Source organism: Alexandromys fortis, unplaced genomic scaffold (genome assembly GCF_014885135.2).
Source record: "Alexandromys fortis isolate MF-2015 unplaced genomic scaffold, M_Fortis_MF-2015_v1.1 scaffold_133, whole genome shotgun sequence".
NCBI lineage: Eukaryota > Metazoa > Chordata > Mammalia > Rodentia > Cricetidae > Alexandromys > Alexandromys fortis.
This window is the reverse complement of record NW_026068030.1, coordinates 3,615,976-3,638,569: the sequence shown is the minus strand read 5'-3', so window position 1 is coordinate 3,638,569 and position 22,594 is coordinate 3,615,976. Positions and strand designations below refer to the sequence as shown.

General features: G+C 38.0%; 1 protein-coding gene across 1 annotated transcript in view; it reads right to left on the bottom strand.

Moving 5' to 3' along the window:
- The window catches only part of Cntnap2 (contactin associated protein 2), a 1,600,222-nt gene that overhangs the window by 961,361 nt on the left and 616,267 nt on the right, over nt 1–22,594 (bottom strand). Inside the window, exon 11 of the mRNA XM_050164469.1 lies at nt 29–200. Coding sequence (XP_050020426.1) covers nt 29–200 — 172 coding nt within the window. The remainder of the gene's footprint in view (nt 1–28; nt 201–22,594) is intronic.

The window sequence follows — 22,594 nt, the reverse complement described above, 5'->3', positions numbered from 1 at the left end:
CTCAAGGTAGAATCAACAGATGGCTTACCTGTCTATGATGGCGCACATGTCAATGGTGACATTTGCAAAGCTTCCTGGCTTCCTCTGTGCCACTTCATTCAAATCTACAAGCTGATCATCTATCTGGATGAGCTGCATGCATCCTTGGAATGATGGTTGAAGGACAGAGTGACTGGCATTGTTCATGTGATTCAAAAATCCTGTGAAACAGAAGGAACAAGAAGATCACAATGGGCATCCAGCAAGCTTTATTAAAGGCCTCCCAAGTGTTTGACCAGACACAGTCATCCGACTACTATTGGCATTTCTTTGATTCTTGCTAACATAGTACAGGTGTGCTACCTCTTGAGCATGTGAGATTATTTTAGGCAAGAGTCAGGCTCAGGGGGTGGTTTGACTGAGAATTGCCCTTATAGGCTCACATATTTGAATGCTCATTTCCACAGTTGGTGGAACTATTTGGGAAGGATTATGAGAGTACACTTATTGAAGTAGATATGGCTCTGGGCGTCCCCTAACCCGAATATGGCTACTTTTCCAATTTAAACTGGACTTATTAGTCTTAAATTATTTGCTAATCCATTCTTTCCAGTACTGTATGGTTGACAATAGACTACCAATACCTTAAAAAGAGTGAGAATCAACATATGCCATTAAATGAATAAAAGTGAATACTAATATTTATTAGAAAATAATCAGATTTTGGTCATTAAGTGATTCTTTAAAATGTCCTATTTTGGTTGATATAGTAATAGTTGACTACAATGAAGACCCCTTTCCTCATTTCCTTAATAGGTGTCAATATATAAGTTCTAAAAACTGTCATTTGAGGTTCCTTTAAGGGGTCATCTCAGAGGTATACGTTATTTTCCACCAATATAGCACTAGAAAAAAAGGATTATGGTAATTCCTGACTTAAAATGACATGCTCTGTTTCAATACTGTTACATGATTGTGTGAGTTTGTGTGTGTATGTGAGTGTGCATATGAATGCCTGTGTATGTATGTACTCATGTGTTCCTATGCTATGCATTTTCATCGGCATTGACTTAGTCCCTTTACAAAATGCTGACTTTTGGATAAATTGTCTACTTAGAATAGTTGTATGCACACAATGTGATTTCCACTTAACTAATCATGATAAAACTGAGTAGGTTTTAATGGCTAAACTTAGCAGACAGAAAACACGCAGCTGTAACTTTTGTGGATGCTCCTTGCAATGCTATCATTGGGTTCAGCTTTTGTGAATACTTAGGACTCTAAACATCCACATTCACTTGGAAAGATTTTGAAATGAGTAACTCTCTTTATGAGTGAGAATGCCTGTGAATCAGAGCAGCTGCACAAATGCTCCTCGCTTCCAACTGGGTGTGATTAAGTTCCCAAAACAAGACTTCAGCAACCATCACAACAATGTTCTGTTTGGGCTTGATACTTTTGGAGTCTGAAGTTGTCAAGTCTTTTCAGGCTCTTACATGAGATCTATTCTAGGAGAAGATAATTATAGGAATAATCATTACATAGCCATCGAAAATAGTTATGGTTCTTGTGTTATCCTTAACGCTTTTAAGAGCGATCCTATTTGCTCTTGTGTGCAAGCTTCTACACTCTTCTATAGCATCTTTGGACTCCGAGTTTGGCTTATTTCTGTAGAAAACAAAAAACTGTGAAAGTGGTATTAGCTTGTGATTTCCAAGGCCCATTTCTAATCTGCTATGTACAACTGCTCATGTTGGCCAGCAGGGCGTGTTGTCGGGAGGCCTATGAGAGATCGTGGAAAACTTCCATGACTGAAAAGGTGTTGTGAGGCTTGAGAGGAGTGGGAAGAAGAGTGAATTATTGTTATCCAACAAAGCAATGAGTAAATAACCTCTAGCTGGAAACAAATTACAATAACATCCCCAAGGAAAGTGCAAGTTTGCTTAAAGAGCCTTCAGAGAATTGCCTAATGTCTCTCAGGGAGGCAGTCACTAACAATATAAAGGAAAGGAGTAGAAATAGCAATGAAAGCACCTGGGATCCTTATGGGTTGTAGGACAAAATTTATTAATGTTGTGGTTGTCTTAGGGTTACCATTGCTCTTATGAAATGCTATGACCAAAGCAAGTTGGGGAGGAAGGAGCTCATTTGTTTTACACTTCTAAACTACTGTTCATCAGTGAAGGATGTCAGGACAGGTAATCAAACAGGGAAGGATCCTGGAGGCAGGAGCCGGTGCAGATGTCGTGGAAGAGTGCAGTTGATGCCATGAAGGAGGGAAGCTTACTAGTTTGCTCAGCCTGCTTTTGTATAAAACCCGGGGCTACCAGTCTAGTCCAAGGATGGCACCACCCACAATGAGCTGGACCTTCCCCATCAATCACTAATTTAAAAAATGCTATACAGTCCCATCTAATGGAAATATTTTTATTGCTTGAGGTTCTCTCCTTTCAAGTGACTTTAGCTTGTACCAAATTAATATAAAACTGTCCACCACCAAGGACCTCTTATCAACTTGACATACAAGCAAATCACTGATAAACCCTAACTTTTCCTCTCTTGTTAATCCTAAAGATTATACATTAATATTAAAATCACAACATAAAATTAGGAATCATTTTCAAACTTAGAAATCCCACAGTCTTATAAATCCAAAAATATTAAAAATTCAGTCTCTTTCAAAAACCCAAAGTTTCTTTTAAAATCCAAAGACTGTCAGCAATGACTCCTATATAAAATACAAACATACTTTCTTTAAAAGGGTAAGAACCAGAGTGTAGTCACAACATAACAAAGCAAAACCAAACTCCAACCATGTAAATAGCTCAAAATTCAATGCCTGGATCAACTCACAATTTTCTGTGATTCTCAAAGGGCTTGGGTAACCTCTCAGGCTCCACCCTTTGTAGCACATACAATTTGTCTTCTAGGCTTTGGCTGTGTCCACTCCACAACTGTTACTGTTGTTGGTGGTCATTCCATGGTACTTGCATCTCCAAATAAAATGATGAGGTATTTTGCTGCAACTGGGGCTGTACTTACACCAAAAGCTTCTTCTGAGCTTTCTTCAGGGACTCCAGCGCTGCCACCTATTGCCAGGTCTCAGCAGCCCTCCGTGACCCCTTCATGCTTTCAAAACCATTACCAACTAGGCGACTTTTAAACTACCAGGTTTGACTGTCCGTGTGAGCTACAAACTTGGCTGCCTCTGGAACACAGCTTCCCTGTGCCAATACTAAGGCACCAAGTTGAGAAGATTTCAGTTCAGTGATGCTGCACTCTGCTCAGTTACCATGAATTTCTTGCTCCACCTACCCAACATCAACTGTCCCAGCAAAGCAAAAGTTTTACTTCAGTGGTTCTAGTCTCTTGTTAATCCCAGTTGATTTCTTCAGCCCCAGCTGACCAGACCACAGATTCCTCCTAGAAAAGGCCTGATAGAGTCTTTGCTTCCCTCTGAAACTTCATCAGCCAGGCCTCCATTGTCTGCACTGAACTCAATATTCTTATCTTCTAAGCTCCCACAGAACAACTTCTCAACACTTAATGGCTTTTCTAGGCTCAAATTCCAAAGTCCGTTGACAGTTCTCCCCCAAAATAACATGGTCAGATCTGTCACGGCAACACTTTATTATCCTGGTACTGAGTTGTTCTAGTTAGGGTTGTGGTGTTTCCTCAACTTGGGGAGGAAAGGGCTTATTTGTCTTACACGTCTAGATTATTGTTCATCATTGAAGGAAGTCAGGACAGAAACTCAAATAGAGTAAGAACCTGGAGGCAAGAGCTGACACAGAGGCCATGAAGGAGTGCTGCTTACTGGTTTGCTTAACCTGCTTTCTTGTTGAACACAGGGATACCAGCACAATGATTGCACCACTCACAGTGGGTTGGCCCTTCCACCATCAATCACAATTAAGAAAATGCCCTACAGCCTTGCCTACAGCCCCAACTAACGGAGGCATTTTCTTAATTAAAGTTCTTTTTTTTTTTCAGGTGACTTGACATTGTATCAAGTTGACATGAAACTATTCAACATACTGTCAATGATAACATACAAATAAGAAGTACTTAATCCATTGTAAAATCTAGTCAAGAGTGTTTTCAGCATAGTGCTGAAAGGGTTATTGGCTAATCTATTTCAATTTGGAGAAACACATTGCTGTGTCTGGGAAAGAGTAAGCCCTGCCCTGAGTGGACAGCACCCTCCCAGAGGCTGGGAAGGGGAGCAGATGAAAAGGGAATCCAAGCAGATGTTAGCAGGATTCTAAGTGAACTGATAGGCTTCCACGGGCAAACACCTGTGTAGCTAAATATGAGTCTCTCCCTTCAAGTTGTGTGGCTCAGGTATTTCATCCTAGTGATGAAAAACTGAATAACAAATCCTGAAGCAACCTCTTAGCTATAAAGAGGGCAGGGTGTGATGGACCTCAAAGCCAAACTTGTCTCAATTCCACTTTACTCGGACAGTGAACAATATAATAACAAAGAGATAACTTCCAATGATCAAGTACCAGGACCTGTCATCTAGTGATGACCGGAAATCATTTTCAGGACCTTAGAGAGATGTGCTATAAAAAGATCCATGAGAGAAAAGAGCTTCCTCATGCACCTCCCAGACCTCAGACAAGAGCATTTCTTTGATCTTACGGGTATTTTGCTCAGAAAGTCAGGAGCCCAGAGGTAGATATCTTCATGAGACTACACATGTGCTTTCTAGTAAATGATTGCCTTTGAAAAAGTATATTCAGTGTGTGTGTTATAACCACACCATGATTGAGGCCAGAGGACTATTTGCAAAGTCAGTTCTTTTCTTTTACCATATGGGTCCTGGGGATCAAATTCTTATTTTCAAGCTTAGCAGGCTCATTTACCCAGCCAACCATCTTGCTAGCCCTGTTTGCATTTTAGAAACAGTGCCTTGAACTCCTCACATTCCTACCTTTCCCACTTAAATGCTGTGGTATAGTGTTCTACTTCTGTTGGGGAGTACTGTTTTAAGCTGTGTTGTTTTTGTTTATGCAGCATTTGTTTAACTCTGTGAAACTGTGATTCTTTGTCTGTCTAAAACACCTGATGGTCCTAATAAAGAGCTAAATGGCCAATAGCAAGGCAGGAGAAATGATAGCAGGGACTGGAAAAAGGAGAACATAAATCGAAGGAGAAATGAGGAAGAAGAGGAGCAATGAGAGAACAAGGGAAGGAGGATGTCAGGGGCAGCCACCCAACCACCCAGCCACCCAACCAGTCAGTCAAAGAGTAAGAATGAAAGTAAGATACACAGAAGTAAGAAAAGGGGAAAGCCCAGAGGCAAAAAGTAGTTGGGACAACTTAAGCTAAGAAAAGCTGGCAAGAAACAGGTCAAGCCAAGGCCAGTCATTTCTTTCTTTCTTTTTTTTTTTTTTTTGTGGCACAATCTTCCTTTAATTTGGAATCAGTGAATAATTGAACTATTGTTATATGCTAAGAAGCATTAGTAAATGGGAAAAGGAGACACACATCAAAGATCACAAATTTCTGAGGAACAAACTTTAGTAATCTATGTTATAGTGTAGGGACTATATTAAATTATAATGCATCATGAATTTTAATAGTAGAAACTGTAGATGCATTGCAATAGTATAAAAGACCACGCCTACGTGGGCTGGTATCTTAAAGGCTATTTGCTGAAGGAGCTCCCACAGCCACTTCCCTCTTTTGTAGAGATGAGAGCGGTAAGCAGGCCTGCTTTTCGTCCTGCTCGTCTCCTGCACAATTGAAAAAAAAAGGCCAGTCATTTCTAACTAAGAATAAGCCTCTGTGTGTGCCTCTTCACCACATGCCCCTCCCCCCAACCGCAAAACTCCAAAGAGCCAAAAGAATAAGAGAAAAACATCACAAACATACTTCAGTGGACAAATTTGAATAACACTGTTGGGAATCACATTTTTTTTTGTTCTTTGTTTAAAGGACATTGCCATCAGTAGTAATTGTGCAGCCTGTCCTAAAACCATCAGAGCACAAATGTAAAGAAACTTTTAGACATTGCTCTTTGGTCAGAAAAATTGAAAGTGAAAACCTATACTCCCTATTAAGAAGAAGAGTAAAAGGGAGACAAGGATGAGGAAGAGAAGATGAAAATGACTCAGGATGGCAGGACAAGGAAACAAAGATGAATGAGTTGTGGAAAATCAGTAGGTCTGAATCCTAAAATGGAATCGCTAACAATTGCCTCTCCTGGTTCTTGAAACCAGTGATTTAAGTCTGACTTGACATTGGCAAGACTCTGAAGCTCACACACAGATATCCTAATGATCAACAATGTCAGAAACAAATTTCAGAAGAGATGCGAACTTTGTACATGGACAAGACATAAATACTCACAAACTTTAACTCTATATGAAAGATGGCTATCAATCATCACATTATAATTGTATTAACCCTACTATACTGTCCTCCCACATTGAACCAGTGCCTACCTGTGTGTGATCATTATAACACTGCCAAATATTTAAATTTGGTTTATGGTTGGTGAAATGTATGCGGATATTCTTAAGCTCGATTCTCAGTTATCTGGGAAAGCCCTGCCCCTCTCCCCCCCGAAACTGTACTCTGACTAGATGGTACTTTACTCTATGCTCAGACTTCTGTCCTAGGTTTAGCAGATAAAACTCCTTATCTGACTTGAAGTCCATTCAGTTTTTCTTGCTGACAAAGCCATTCTGTGCATCTCCAAGGTTTTAAAATTTTTGATTCAGAAATACATCAGTGGAAAAAAATGTTGACATTTGTTCTGACTTCAGAATGCCAATCTAAACAGTTTCAAGTCATACCACTAATCTGGTTGAACAGAACTTAAAGAAAAATAAAGAGTGTTGGCATCATGGCTGGGGATCTAAACAGCTGAAGAACCCTGTTTCTCTATTTTGTTTGTTTTAAAGTCAAGGGCTGTTAGGAGCTCAGAGTGAGGCTGACAGTGTGCTATAAAGTCTTCAGCATTTTCTTCCTAATGAAGCCTTGAAAAAGTGAATCAAGTGTTTAGTAATCACCGCCTACCAACCTTTCTGGATAAAACAGTCAAAAATGTGTTCAGCAGCGGCAGTGAGAAAGGCTGTTTTCAAGTGATCAGAGAGAATGTGCCAAGATGCCTTCCACCTGGCATACTTGGAAGACTGACTAGGACACAGGTCAGTTGAGCTATACACAGAGGCTAGGAAGAGCCAGTCTCAATGTTCTAGACAGAGCTGTAAAGACAGAATATAACAAACACTCAATGAACTCTGTGAGCTGGGGCAGGAATTGAAACCCTAAGTGTGATTTTGTGGTTTGCTGTATAGGTAATCAATTTAGATATGCCTGGTTGTGGTCAAAACACTGTTGGTTTCTACCATCTAGGTGGGACAGTCTGAGTACGGGGTCATATAACAAAGAGTGTATATTCCTACATCTCAGATTTGGTTCATTCAAACAAGGACCCTAAAGAGAAATGACAGATTGGGGGTTTGGATGGAGCAGAAATACAGTGAGTCTGGAATATTGTGTGTTGTTTTAAAAGATAATGACATGGTAGCGATTAGTGGAAAAATGCAGAATTGTTTCAGAATGACTGCATGAAGTAGTTATTGTTGCCCAAATTCAAGGCAATTGGAGTACAAGTTTCTTTCATAATTTGTGAAGAAAAATTTATATTTCATTCATTGCTAAAACAATGATGGGAAATACTAAGTATAATACAAATCCATATGTAAATGCCTGTGTAAAGTGAATAAATCAATGTGGAAAAGAGCAGAGAGAACTCTCCCTGATAACTCGCAGTGTAAGAGGGATATTGGAGTTTGAAAGCCATCCTTTGACAAGCCTTCTATTAGCACCCAGTTAGCCACCAACCCAGTAGAAGCTGAAATGAAAGCCTGATAGGGACCACAGTCTCAAAGATCTCTTTAAAACAGTCATTGGAGCTGACCATGTTGGTGCATACCTTTAGTCTCAGAGATAACTCTCTGGAGGCAGGCAGATGGATCTTCATGAGTTCAAGGCTACCCTGGCCTAGTTTGAAAGTTCTAAGTCAGCCAGGGCTACATTGTGAGACCTGGCAAAAAAAAAAAAAAAAAAAAAACACTAAAATTTGAAATGGCGTGATTCATCAATTTGCAGGTGAGAAAGCTTGCTGACTTGTTTGTGATCAAGGTGTGTTGAATAAATATTACTACAGTGGCAGGACCAATGGACCCTGGATCACCTGACAGACTGCAAAATAGGAAACTAAAACATGGCCTTCAATGTTTCTGCAAAAATACATGTGCTTCTCTTTGTAATATCAGACCAAAGCAAACGGATGCCATCTATAACTTGATGATACTCAGTGATGATCAGGCTTGGACAGTCAACTGCGGATCTGGTTCTGATTAGCAGGGACCAGAAAAGTAGAAGAATGGGGTGAAACAGGCAACCCTGACCTGGGTTCTTTATTTTAACAGACATAATTAGAGAAGGGGCAAACCCACACTTGTACTTGTTATACTGGCTGTCTTTTAGTTCTTCCAATAATTGTTTTTTTAAGTTTCAAAGTGTTTTTGAAACAGAAACTAGTGCTAAAAAGTTGTGTCATTTGAGAGCCTGTTCTGGGTTAAATTTATTCCATCTTAATCTGTCTATATTCAATATCCATTAATTTTCAATAAAATTATTTTCCTTAAGGCAGTGGTGAATTCCATCATCCAATGTTTCTTAAAGACCCTTCCATATTATTGACGCTTGATTGGCAAATGAATATTCCACATATTCTGCCTTTTCAACACAGGTGGCATCTGCTTCAAGACCAATTATTATAAAAGGGGGTTTCCTTATACTTATCAGTTAGGTTACTATAGGTTTGACTTTTAAATTCAGGATCATGGTGACCCTTTTGATTGCATGTCTCCTAATATTTTTAGGTTCTAGCATTTCTTTGCATCTACATTTGGCTAAAGGGGAAATAAATTTAAGCTTGAACAGCAGTCAGAAGTTAAAAGGCAATTTTCTTGAAAGTATTTTTTATCAGTTAATTTTGATGATGAAATAGAAAAAAATCAATCTGTTGCCTTTTCCAGGTTTACTATAAATTACTTTTTAATATTATATTAATGTTTGATGCCTCTTTATATGGAAATGTTTAAAGTACAAAATCAAGAATTTTGCACTTATGTTTGGTATTATAAGTCAATTAAATTCTGTCTTCTTTTATTATATTTTAAGCTTGAAAAGCAGACTAATTATCATTGGTATCATGGTGAGTTGTGAAAAAATAAATACAAATATATCTGTAAAACAAATATTCAGAAGTTTAGCATGGGCAGCATATATCAAAGAGCCCTAGCACACTTTACTTCATCTTCTTTTCTACAGATTATTTAGGCAATCTATCATTTACTATTTATGAAACACCTAATGATGGGATATTTATATCTTGAAGAATGTGACAACCGCATCAGTGATGAAAATCTCAAACATAAGAAGATAGCTAGATGTGATTTAAAAAAAAAAAACTAAATATTTCTCTTGACTGTATAAATAAGATGTCAGTATTAGAATGGGGGGCCATCACCATCTTCTAGGGAGTTATTATTTGGTTGGCTCTCAGAGGGTTTCCCACTTCTTTGGTGGTCCTGCCAGTTTGGTCTTTCACGTTGATGTCTTTCTGATGAGTTAAGTGTGAAAGGTCCTCAAAGCTGGCCCTGGGCTGTATCTGGGTTTCTGGTAGGTTCTCTCCTTCCTTCAGAATGAGCCATCCAAACCTCTGCCTAACTGCATCTGTCTCAGCTCAGAACTAACTGAGCCAAATCTTGACTGGCTTCGCTTTGCAGTGCCTGTTTGTGTTCAAAACTCCAGACACATGTTCCTGCCTTTGCTGGAATTCTGCCATCATCCCTAGCAGACTTTGCCCAAAGCCTCAACTTCAGTTCATTTGCTGGTAAGTCATGTCTGCCAATCAGCTCAGCTTCTGGCCTCATTTCTTCATCATGCACCAGGAACATATCAGGTACCTAGCATGTTTTCCACAGCTCTCACCTTTGTATGACCATTCAAGCCAAACCTCCAGTCCATTTCTGGTGCTGTTCCAAGGGATCTCTTCTGAACACGACAATCTGAGCATGCTTCCCTCTTCTTAAGGGATTATTTGTCTCAGAAAACATTGTCACGGCACTTGTGAAATTGTTTTTCCTCTATTGATTTGCTATTCTAATACAAAGTTAAGTTTGTAGAGATTTACAGATCACAAGGTCATATACTTGAAAGGCAAAATACTTACAGTTTCAAATGAGATGTACTAGATTAATTGCTGTAATTAAACTTAAAATAATGGGGGTCACTTAATGATGTTATCATATTTTAAACATATGCTTCAGTCAGAATACCTTAAATATATGAGGTTTAGTATGTTATTATAGAATATTTTCAATCTTAACTTTATTTGATTTTTGAGAAAAAACTTTCATCAAATTACTGAGTCTTCTTTCCTATTTTCATATAATACATAAAAGTTATGAATTATATTTACATTAAGTTGGCTTAATATGCAAAGACAGTAGAGAAGATTTTTTTTCAGAAAACAAAGAAATTTGTAAGAATGTAGGAAATTAAAAAGAAATTCAAGGAAAAGACTAGTATTTTGTCAAACTAGGATAGTTAGAAATCTATGAAGCAGAATTTATAATGTACTTTTAAAAGCCATTTTTTAAATGTGCCATAAAAGTCATGGAAAAAAGAGTGAGGAAAATAGAATATTTTTATATTTTCACAAAGGTTTTACAACATTTTACTCTTTTAAAGGAAGAAGAAATGTGAACTAATGCATAGATCTCTCAGCTTTAGTTCCTTAGAGTTGCTAGTATTACTAATACACAGACATTCACATAATCAGATCATAAAGTAATATTGCCTCATTGATTTTTCCTTATGAGATCACGCAGTTTGTTAATTACATTAGGCTCCAGAGTATGAAGATAGCAGGCCATACGAGTGCTTATAAATGTTATTGATTAATCTTAAAACTATTCAGTAAACACACACACATTATATATATATATATATATATATATATATATATATATATATTACACCATTCCAGGTTATTTTTACTAATGGCTTTTTCTATAAAAAATTATTTAAAAGGTCAACTATTTTATATATAAATATATATATATATTATCATGCAATGATATTACCATTAGGAATAATGGGAGAAAAGACAAACATAACATGAAGAAGTCTATTCCCTAGGGAAAGGGAATGTGAGAATCTAGAAACTCTGCCATTTGCAAACACTCAGAGAACTAGGTAAAAAACAGCATGTATCCTTTAAATTATCTCTCCAGAAGAGAATGGAAAATCAAGGGCCTTAGATGATGCAGGGGTTTGGGTTTTAAAAGTCAGGCAGACTAGAAATCAGGCTGTAGGCCTGTGTGGGGATCAGAACATTGCAGTATCAGTAGCCCATTAATCCCAAAGTTGCTAAGATCTTCGAGAAGTACATACTAGAAACACTATACTAGTCAGCAAAGAGCACTGAGAGAAAAAAGTGTCTTTCTTTGCTTAGTCTATAAAAGGAAAAAGAAAAGTAACTCTTCAAGAATGCATAAAACATGGAGTTACTGAACTAAAATTATGACTTTCAAACTTGCGCTAACTGTAGGGTATGGCACTCAAATCAAGAAGTTACTATAGAAAGCAAGTGATTTCAAGCTATTACCATGGGAAGTGAAGTGTAAATTCTCTCAGATTAACTCTAGAAACTCAGGATTCCGAAAGAGAAAACTGAGACATTTAGACCAGCAAACCCAAAGTACAAAACACTGGAGAAGAAGTAGAGTTAGTCTCATGCTTAAACTGGTTCTACTCAGAATCTTCAACTTTATAATGGAATAAAGGTGACCTCTGTCAGAAGCTGGATTTTAAAATTTGACTCCTTTCTTTCCTAACATTAGCAATGAGATGTATGGTAATCTGTCTATGCTGGACACAGTAGAGATCCACAGCTCTGTGAGCCATGCCATCTCCATTCAGAGACCCCTGCCAGTGTGAGCCCTGGAGCTAAGCCTGGAAGACCTTCTGCTCAAGTGCTTATTAAAATGTAACAGAGAGAGGTTACATTTGTATAATGAACAAGTGTCAGAAGAAACGTTGGCCCCTAGAAATGTCAAATTCCTTTCAGAGGGGTAAAATGTTCAGAAATTATTTAAAACAACTTTAAAGGCTAGATTCAAACATATGAGTATGAGATAATATTTTATAAAAAGAAGTTCTACTTAGCTTTGATCAAAAGCAAAATAGCTCCTATACAATTGAAAAGTACTTTACCATAAATAAAAACTCATAGGCTGTGATTAACAGACGGGTTACAGTCAGAAAGAAACAGGGAGTGCAAAGACAGAATTCACAAAGGTAGTTAAAAAATAAAAGTGATTAAAGGCATTACATAGAAATTTGAAATCTAAGGAATGAAAATCAATATTAACATACAGATGTGGAATTTCAGGATAAAAGGACAAAATGAGGATAAAGTCATTAAAAGATACTATCTGAGAATTTTTCAGGACTGTTAAAAATGTGGTCTCAGGGTGAATAATAATTCTCAAACAAAATTCCTCTTAAAATATTTTAGGAAGAATGAGTTGGGTAATAAGGATGGGAGGAAGATTTAATCAGATGTTAACCACCATTATCACATACAATAAATTTCTCAATGAACAAATTCAAATGCAAGCTATTTTTAAAAAATGACCATTTGTCATTAGTAACATAGATCACCAAGAAATATAAAAGTCACAAGAGATAAAGATTAGTCTGGGAAGCAATACTGAGAGTACTAAGTGTCAACAGAAGTAAAATACAAAAATGTTTTCCCATGAAACAAGCTGTCTTGACCCGCAGTCAAGACTGTACCTGCTGATGAGTTGGGGACATTCTTGTTAGAGAACGAGGGGATCTGGAGAAAGGAAATGCATGTCTGTTTAGGATGCACTGAGATATGGGATATCAAGCTGAGTGTTTTCAACTTAGGTATTGTGAAAGAAAGAAAGAAAGAAAGAAAGAAAGAAAGAAAGAAAGAAAGAAAGAAAGGAAGGAAGGAAGTAAGGAAGGAAGGAAGGAAGGAAGGAAGGAAGAAAGGAAGAAAGGAAGAAAGGAAGAAAGGAAGAAAGGAAGAAAGGAAGAAAGGAAGAGGAAGAAAGGAAGAAAGAAAGGGAGAGGATATGCCGGGACTGACAGATACTACTCTGCCTCAGTGGTTTGGGTCCAAAGAGTTAATAGGATCTGAAAGCTTTTCAGTCTCTCTCAAGAAGTTGATGCCCACCATCATATTGCCAGAAGTCTTAAACAAAAAGGTAAGAAGTTGAGGACTAAAGCACTCAAGATTCCATAAATCAGCGTCTTGTTACTCCATTTGTTCTGCAACACAAACACCAATACATTGTTCTGAAGAAACAATAAGAAACAATGCACTAATGAAAATAAGAAGGTGACTGTGGAAAATCCAAGAGAATGAACGAAGTCAAAGAAAATGCTGGGAACAGATTGCCAAGAAGCGTGGTCTGTCCATACTGAGAGCTTCTACTTCTAAGTCCAGTCAAAAATAAACTTTAACAAATAAATGACCAGGTGTTGAAAATAAAATAAAATACAGTAACAGGGTTGTTTCACTGCATTGATTTCAAGGGGCACCAAGTAACACTGTGCAAAATCCCAAAACACAGAGTCTAACACACAGCAGCACCATTCCTGAGGGCTGGGAGGGGGTAAAGTACATTTTAAGGCAAAACAAAGACAAGAAAAAGAATAGATAATAAAAAGATAAATGTTTAATGATGAAAGTAAAGTTTACAATAACTTAAAAAATATTTTCACTTTGTGATATAGTATCCAAGTAAAGTATCTTTTAAAAAATTCAAGTACAGTTTTCTAGAAATTGTCTCCTGATAAGAGCCCCATGTTTTGCTTTTCCCACATCCTAAATCCACATCCTGACTCTATAATCCCTTGATTTCCATTCTTTCCTTCTACACTGTCCAGAAGCTCCCTCAATCCTGGCTTGCCTTCAGTAGTCAGCACTGAGCTATAGACACAACATAGAGTAAGCTTCCCAAGCATTTGTCCTGGATGATTAATACACAGATGCTGTAGAAAAGGAAGATTTTAAACAGACAGAGCTTCCAAAATCTTTGCAAAAGAGACTAAATTCTTCTGTATATGTATAAAATCTCTATACATCATACTTCCTCTCTCCCACATGTGAAGTCCTTTCTTATGCAGAACATCACAAGCTCTCAGCCCATGGCAGAAGCCTTCATTAATTCCTTATAAAATGCCACATAAATGCTGGCTCAGAGGTCCATAATTCTTCCCATGCTCTGCAGACTCACCTAAATGACGATAAAGTCACAAGGAAGAAGTACAAACTTTGAAATCTGTAAGAGCTGGGGCACAATGCTAGAATGAGATTTTAGTGAAGATTTAAAAGACAGCAAAGTAGATGAAAATGGAAATGCTGTTTCAGGTATTTGCAGGATGTGAGCCAGACATCATGGCTCAACACAAGCAAGACTCTCGGTTAAGGATTGGCATGGTACAAAGGGAGTGTATGCATTAAACATGGGGAAGAGACTGGTGTCCCCTGCACTGCTTTCCTAGTTCCATTTATGTTTCTGTGATAAAATACCTAACCAAAAGAAATTTAGGGAAGGAAAGGACTTATTGCTTTACAATTCCAGGCTGTTCTTCCTCATCAAGGGAAAGCCAAGTCAGGTACTCAAAGCACGGGCTTACATGACATCCACGGTCAAGAGCAGAAGGAAACGAAGGCTCTGATTATGCCTGCTTGGTTGACTTTACATAGCCAGCTTTTTTCACTCATAGTTCAGGACAACTAAGCGGGGAATTGTCCCACCCACAATGGACTGGGTCTTTCTACATAAATTATCAATCAAGGCAATTCTCCATAGACTAATCTGATAAAGAAAATTATTCGCCTGTCTCTTTCCAGGTGATTTATTCTGAGTTGTGGCAAGTTGACCTTTAAAACTAACTACCACACCATACAAGTCTGCAAAAATGTCCCTGATAGCCTTGACAGTCAGCTAGAGTCAGCGATGGTGGAGATGGTTATGTCTGAAATTGTGTGAGTGAAAATAGAACAATTACCAAGGCTACTACAGGTTTCTTCCCCTTCCTGGCTTCCAGAACACAAAGACCCCAGGAGGAGTGAAGTGTCTCAAGGAAGACACTAATACTAGCTATGGATCCTTGAAGTTACAGACATTAGTCAGCAACCTTCTCCTAAAGATGACCTCCTCTAAGTGCTTGGACAGCCATTGGTGATTTTACTGTATGATCCTATCATGATGAATGGTTGAAAGCCAACACTGGCTTCAAATGACTACAATAGAGAGCGAGATTTGAAGCTGTGTGCTTAAATTTAGGATGAAGAGAAAAAAAAAAAACCCACACCCATCGAGGCTTATAAATAAATCACCTTTCCTTGTAACAGTGGGAAATCATGTTCGGAATAGAAAAGTAGCCATTTAGCTGAGCTCCTAAAGGGCTAAATTCCATCACAGGTAAGCTATAACATAAGTTGATTTTTACATCTCCTGTCAGATTTTTGGAGGAACAAGGGTAAAATATATGCATGTTAGACTAAGAAATAATAAAATTTGAATTCAAGTCTGAAACTTTGTTTACAGCTTCCTAGCAAAATTCAATCATATTGGAATATTTGAAATTCATCTCCATGAATGGGTTTATTGTCATTGCGACTTTCCATTATTTAGACTAAACTTCTGTCACCTGCTAGAGAGGCATATAACATGAACAGAGATGGAGTTGCAGGCTGTGTTTGCATGCACGTTCTGATGAATACATCTATCCCAAGTCTGCTGTTTGGAAGTGTTAGGAAGATATTTGTAGTTTATATTTTAAAAAACACGTTTATTCTATCTCCAATGTACATCTTCTGCATGTAAAAATGTGCGAAGAAAATACAACAATGTCTTACTAAACCAAAAAATAGAAGATATAAAAGTAGAACAAACAGACAAACAAAAGAGGGCTTGGGTCCAATAAACTAAAATGTTCCCTACCCTATTAATCAATTTACACAAACCTAGAAGACTCAGGGTGTTTTCTATCTACTGTATCTTCTGTCTGCTGCCTCTGCATAGAAACAGCCCCCAGAGAATGACTGAGAAGTCTTATGGAAAATAAGTACCATTGACTAACATTTCAGCAATTTATTAACAAAATATTAAAATTTAAAGACCTCCATTCTTTCAGTGGGTGTAATTTGTCAAGATAATATGCTAGTAAAAACATCTTTTCTGCATTTGTCAAAAGGAATTTTGATGATGACCTTACTTAAAAAAATATTTAGAGTAGGTTGTATATTTATCTCAAATTTACTGTTAAGAGGGATTTTTCGAATGCTACAGTCAAGCCTGGAGAGATTGCTTAGACATTAAGAGTATTTGTCTTTGCAGGGGACTAGAGTTTTGTTCCCAGGGCCTACATGGCAGCTCATGGAATTACCAACTGTAATTCCTGTTCTAGGCAATCCAATATCCTTTTCTGGTTTTTTTTAGTTCACCCCAGTCACAGACACAGTGATATGTAGGCAAACATGCATAAGCATAAATTGTTAACAAATAAAAAGTTTTAAAGACCCTAATGACTTGTCATGATGAAAAAAGTAGTATAATACTTTTCTCCTTTTTCTCTTTGGATAATATGAATCACAGGAAATAGTGTATCATTATCTTTGACCTGGATCATATTGAATATTGTGGCTAAGCCATCCAAGACGACCAATATCAGGGGTTATAGTTTGGAATCCTCTGTGTTAAGTTCATGAATCCTTTCTTAATACAAAAGATTCCTTAATATAAATATTCTTATGAAACATAAAACAAGTGTATTTTCCGAAAAAGAATGTTTAAAAGTGCAGTTAAATGCTTAGAGGCAGTTTTGATTCGGTGGGAGTGAACACAGTCCTCAACTGGAAGGCCAGTATGTGACTGAACACACCAAGAAGAATGGGGATTAAAGGGATCCTAATCAGCCAGGAAAGCTCAGAAGAAAAGAGAAACTATGCAGGGGAAGGGAAGATGTGGCCCAGTAGGTGGCACCCCAAAGGGGAGCCTTGGGAGAGTTCAGCCAGTATCCCTGGTGCCACCAACTGCGAGGTAGCAGAGCCTCAGCTTGCTTGGGTCAGGGATACCTTTTTCACAGAGAAGCATGCATCTAGTTCTCTGTTGTGATTCCATTAACAAAGATCATATATCTGGCTAAAGCTTTCTTTTCACTAACTTTTGGGGAAATCAGTCTGTTCATATCAGTTGCACCATTAGAATTAGATGGAGATGCAGAAGAGATTCCACAGGACATAAACAATGATACTCAATATTGCATGCTTCTGGGTGACTTAATACATTACATAAGACTAAGCGGTTTTCTTAGGGGTAAATAAAAGCCCAGGTTAGAGTTCAGGAATGTACACTGCATATAGCAAATTGAATGGGAAAAAAATAAAAGAGTGTTAGAGGCCAACTTGGTAGCAAAATGGAATGTTGAGAAAAAATGTCAAAAGAATGTTAAACTACTGCCTGACATGTTATTCTCCAGGCAATGTTCATCATCTTACAGTGGTGGCTTCCCACCACCATGGGAAGTGGTTTTCACTCTATGAAGACTGGATGATTCATTCTGTCAGCCTCCCAAGGCTTTCTTTCTTAGGATTAAGAACACATCAGCTGAGTTTAGAGGGCATGATGCATTAAAATAAGAGCTGTTTCTCTAGCATGAACTGACAGCTGGCTCACAACGCCCTCTCTTGGGTGACAGAGATGGTCCAGTCATTCAGCTGACTGTCAACCGAGTCTCCTGTTTCCTGGGAATGCTTTTGAGAGAGAGCTGTGTCCTCTTAGAGACCTTGGTGTGTGAAAGTAGCTCCCAATTTCTGCAAACTGCAGTGAAGTGAGGATGTAGGAATGTAGTTTACCTCACAAATTTCTGACCTCTAATAATTATCTCTGTGCCTCATATATATATATATATATATATATATATATATATATATATATATATATGTAATATAGACATATATTTAAGTACATACATATAAAGCAATAGCTGTTATGTCAAAATGGATAACAAAAATCGGGTGTGGTGGTGTGGTTGTAGCAGATTCTGTTGTACCACCAACCCACAAATCATGACTCAGAGATTTATTAATTATGAATGCTTGCCGTTAGCTTTTTTTTTGCTAGCTAGCTTTTTTTCTTTAACTTAAATTAACCCATTTCTATGTGATGCCCCAAAGCTCATTTACCTCATCTATGTAATGTCCATCCTGCTTTCCTGCTTTCTCTCTGACCCCTGACTGGCTGACCCCTGGCTGGTCACTGGCTGGCTACTATTTTCTTCTCTTCCCACCAGCTCTACCTCTCCCTCCTTTGCCTAGCTATTGGCCACTCAGCTTTTTATTAGACCGATCAGGTGCCTTAGGCACACAAGGTAAAGGAGTAACATATCTTCACACATTTAAAAATTGCAGAATAAGCAAATGTAACACATCTTTATATAGTTAAACAGATATTCTATTCCACAAGACATGGTGGCACCAATATTTAATCCTTTCACTCAAGAGTCAGAAGCAGGTAAATCTCTATGAGTTCAAGGACTTTCTGGTCTACATAGGAACTTCGAGGACAACCAAGCTTATATAAGAAGCTGTATCTAAAAGAATTAGCAAAATGTATACATTTTAACATACATGCATAGAATTTGCACACTTGGATAGATGTGAGTGGGTAGGCTAGTGAAGATAAGAAGTTATTCCTAAATGTTTATTTCATTTTTTATTGACCAAAGTCAAACCTATAGCCTTCCATATGGTGAACACTTATTCAAAACTAACCTATATCCCTTATCCATAGCTTTTCATTTCTTAATCTATCAAGTTTGTCATATTCATGTTTAGTCATGAAACAATTAATACTCTTAGAAACAGCCTAGTCATGCTGGGATCAAGTATTCCCACTGAATATGTGGCTAACATAATGTTTATTAATGCTACATCATTGTTTTGAAAAATAACCTTTACTAAATGAATATCTGAAAAGGTCTATAAAGATAGGACTATTCTCTGATTGTGAGACATACTCTGCAAGTCCTCAGCCACTGCCAAGTGAGTCCAGAATGGTGTGATTTTTAGCCTCTGAAGCAATACAAAAGACTAAGCTTAGTCAAGGGAAAACGCTCTTGGATAATTCAGGGAAAACGGTCAATTGTCATGGATTTCAAAGCTTATAAAAATGATAAGTCCCTTGCACAGTCCGTGCAAATCCAAATCCTGAAAGTTAATGCAGGGAATTATTTTTATTCCTCACTAGGCCACATTTCCTATATAAAATGAAAAAAAAAATCAATAACAGTCCATCAAATAAGCAACTTAGAAAGGGAAGCTACAGTCTCCTGGACAATTAATAGGATCCCTACTTATAGTATAATGCTGATACACTTACAGTAATTAAATTGTGCTTCAAAAGAAACATACCAATGTAGCAATTACAAGTCTATGTAACACAGAGTTTTTTAATTAAAAATTCTTACTAGTATCCTAATTATAGATAGGTATTTTCAAATAAACATTTACATTAAGGAATGGGGGTTTCCAGTTAACTTAAGCTTTCTTTGCTATTTGAATTTAGTGTTAAAATATAAAGCACTTACCGATACTTTAAAAAACTCACACATAATGGATTGTATCAAAGGTTCTATAATGATTTCACTTTGATGGTGTTGGTAGACCAGATCAAAACCTGAACACCACAAACTACATTCTTTGAACACGGACAAGCTTATTTAAAACTTCAGCTATAACACTAGGTAACACAGTAACATTTGTAACACCACAGGAGAGTTAAAAGACTTGAGTATAAAGTAATTTAAAAATAGCCTTTGTAAGGGCTGGAGAGTTGGCTTGTCAGTTAAGAACACTTACTGGTCTGGTTGACAACCTGGTTTCAGTTTCTGGTGAGTTACTCACAGCAGCCACATGGTGGCTCAGAAACACCCCTAACTCTAGTTCTGAGGACTCCTGTACCCTCTTCTGACATCTTCAGGCTACTGTATGTACATGGTACAAATGGATACACTCAGTTACACCCTTACATAGATAAAATTAAAAGCCCACCTCAATATACCTTTAACCTCTTATAAAAGAATTCTTTTACCAAAATCAAACTCATGTGAAGATACAATTTTTGTTTTACTTCATTCAGGTGAGCATTAATAAAGATTACATTCAGTGATTCTTCTCAGCCACATAAAGTGTACCAATAACTAGGGATTGCCAAGCATCTATTGTGCATATGGTCTAACAGTTATCAAACAAAAAATAAATCAGACCTGAAAAGATGGCTCAGAGGATAAAGTGCTTCAATTATAAGAATGAGGGCTTGAGTTAGGACCTAAATTATTCATTTAGTTACTGGGTGGGTATGACAACCTGCCTATGGTCCAGTGCTTGCTCAGAAAATAGAATGTCTTTAAATTAACTCAGAATTTAGCAAGTAAGAATTCATATAAAACCATATTTACCTTGCTTTATGTTTAAAAACCACTTATGAGTGAGTACATGTGATAATTGTCTTTCTGGGTCTGGGTTACCTCACTCAAAATGGTGTTTTCTAGGTCCATCCATTTACCTGCAAAATTCAAGATGTCGCTATTTTTTCCTGCTGTGTAGTATTCCATTGTGTAAATGTACCACATTTTCCTTATCCACCTTCCCCAAAAATCACAATCCCAGAAAACTTAGGCAACAATGAGGACCCTAAAAGAGACATACATAGAGTTAATCTACATGGGTAGTTAGAAAAAGACAAGATCTCCTGAGTAAATTGGGAACATGGGGACCTTGGGAGAGGGTTGAAGGGGCGGGGAGAGGCAGGGAGGGGAGCAGAGAAAAATGTAAAGCTCAATAAAAATCAACAAAAAAAATCCCATTTTTCCCACACCAATACTGCAACTAGAACTGTCTAGGAAAAATCAAAGGCATTTGGCCAGAGTCAAACAGCACCATATCTGGGGGGCAGAGTGACCAACAAAAACATGCAAATTGAGCAGAGCCCAGGTGGGCCACGCACTCTGTGAATTATGATAAAACAGCTGGTTGTATAGTAGAGAGCAACTACTTGTCACATAGTCAGAGTTGGTTAATTTATAGGGTATGCGTTAATAGGAAGGAAGCATTGCAGAATGGAAGAGCTGAAGTCTAGGGGGCCAAGGTTGCTGCAATGTCAACCCAGGAGGGAGCTGAAACTGAGACAGACCTGAACTATGGGTAGGTAACTATAGTCCCTGAGACTAATGTCATCTATTGTCATAAAATTTCAGAAATGCAGCCATGCTCTTTCACCAAAGATTATGAGAATCTTATCTATGTTGTGTCCCGATGTCCAATTAGACTCAGGCATTGGTTCAAGAGGCAGAGTTTACATTCAGCTTCTCAGGATGGATCGTGGACTTTCCCTGTACTAGAGAAAGAGTGGCCCCCAGAGAATGGGAGGCAGGGCAGGATGCCTGCACCGCCCTTTCAGAGCCTGGAAGTGGTGGGTATGGTGCAGCTATGGTGATTGTCTCAGGTTCTTTTTGTTTGTTTGCTTGCTTATTTTGTTTTTTGAGACAGGATTTCTTTCCCTGTGTTGATTTGGAACCTATCCTGGAACTTGCTCTATAGACCAGAGCTGGCCTAGAATTTATAGAGATCCACCAGCCTCTGACTCCCAAGTGCTGGGATTAAAGGTGTAGGCCACCACTGCCTTGGGTTCTTATCTTACTTGTCCCTGTGTTTTATACATAAGCAGTAAAAGAAATCGCTACATCTGGTTTTCACTGTGTGGGGTGATTCTGTCATGCATGCCTACTGCAGCTGCAACTTCCCCACCCTTGTCTTCTTTTCCCCATCCTGTTCTTAGCCTGCTTGCCTGCTTTCATGTTTTTATTTTCAATTGCTGCCTTCTCAGGCATAAATTCCTAGTGGGCCACTAGCCTCCCAAACCAATTCTGCTCAGGTGGCACAGGCACCTGTCCAGAATCTAGTCTGTTTTGTTGTTTTGTTGTGGTAGTGGTTGCTTTTGTTTTTGTTTCTGTTTTTGTTTTTCAAGATAGGGTAAAATGGGGTGTCTCTGTATTACAGCTCTGACTGTACTAGAACTCACTTTGTAGACCAGACCGGCCTTGAACTCATAGAGATCTGCCTGCCTCTGCCTCCTGTGTGTTGGGATTAAAAATTTAGAATCCAGTCTGGCTACTTTGCACATTAGCTCACCATGCTGAGCCTGACCTACCTTGGTGCCACACTGCTCCACTTTCTAGTCAAACATAGTCAATATACCTGAATATCTTCACACAATGTAGTCCTCCAAACATCAACATCAGTGAATAAGACACTTGGGAATTTTTAAACAGTGAAATAGGCTAGTAAATTAATTAATTAATTACAAAAATAAAAAAGTAAAGCAAAAAGGAAAGTGGGAAAGGACAATCTTTTTTTTTTATTGAGAATAAGAAAAAAAAGTTTCCGCCTCCTCCCAGCCTCCCATTTCCC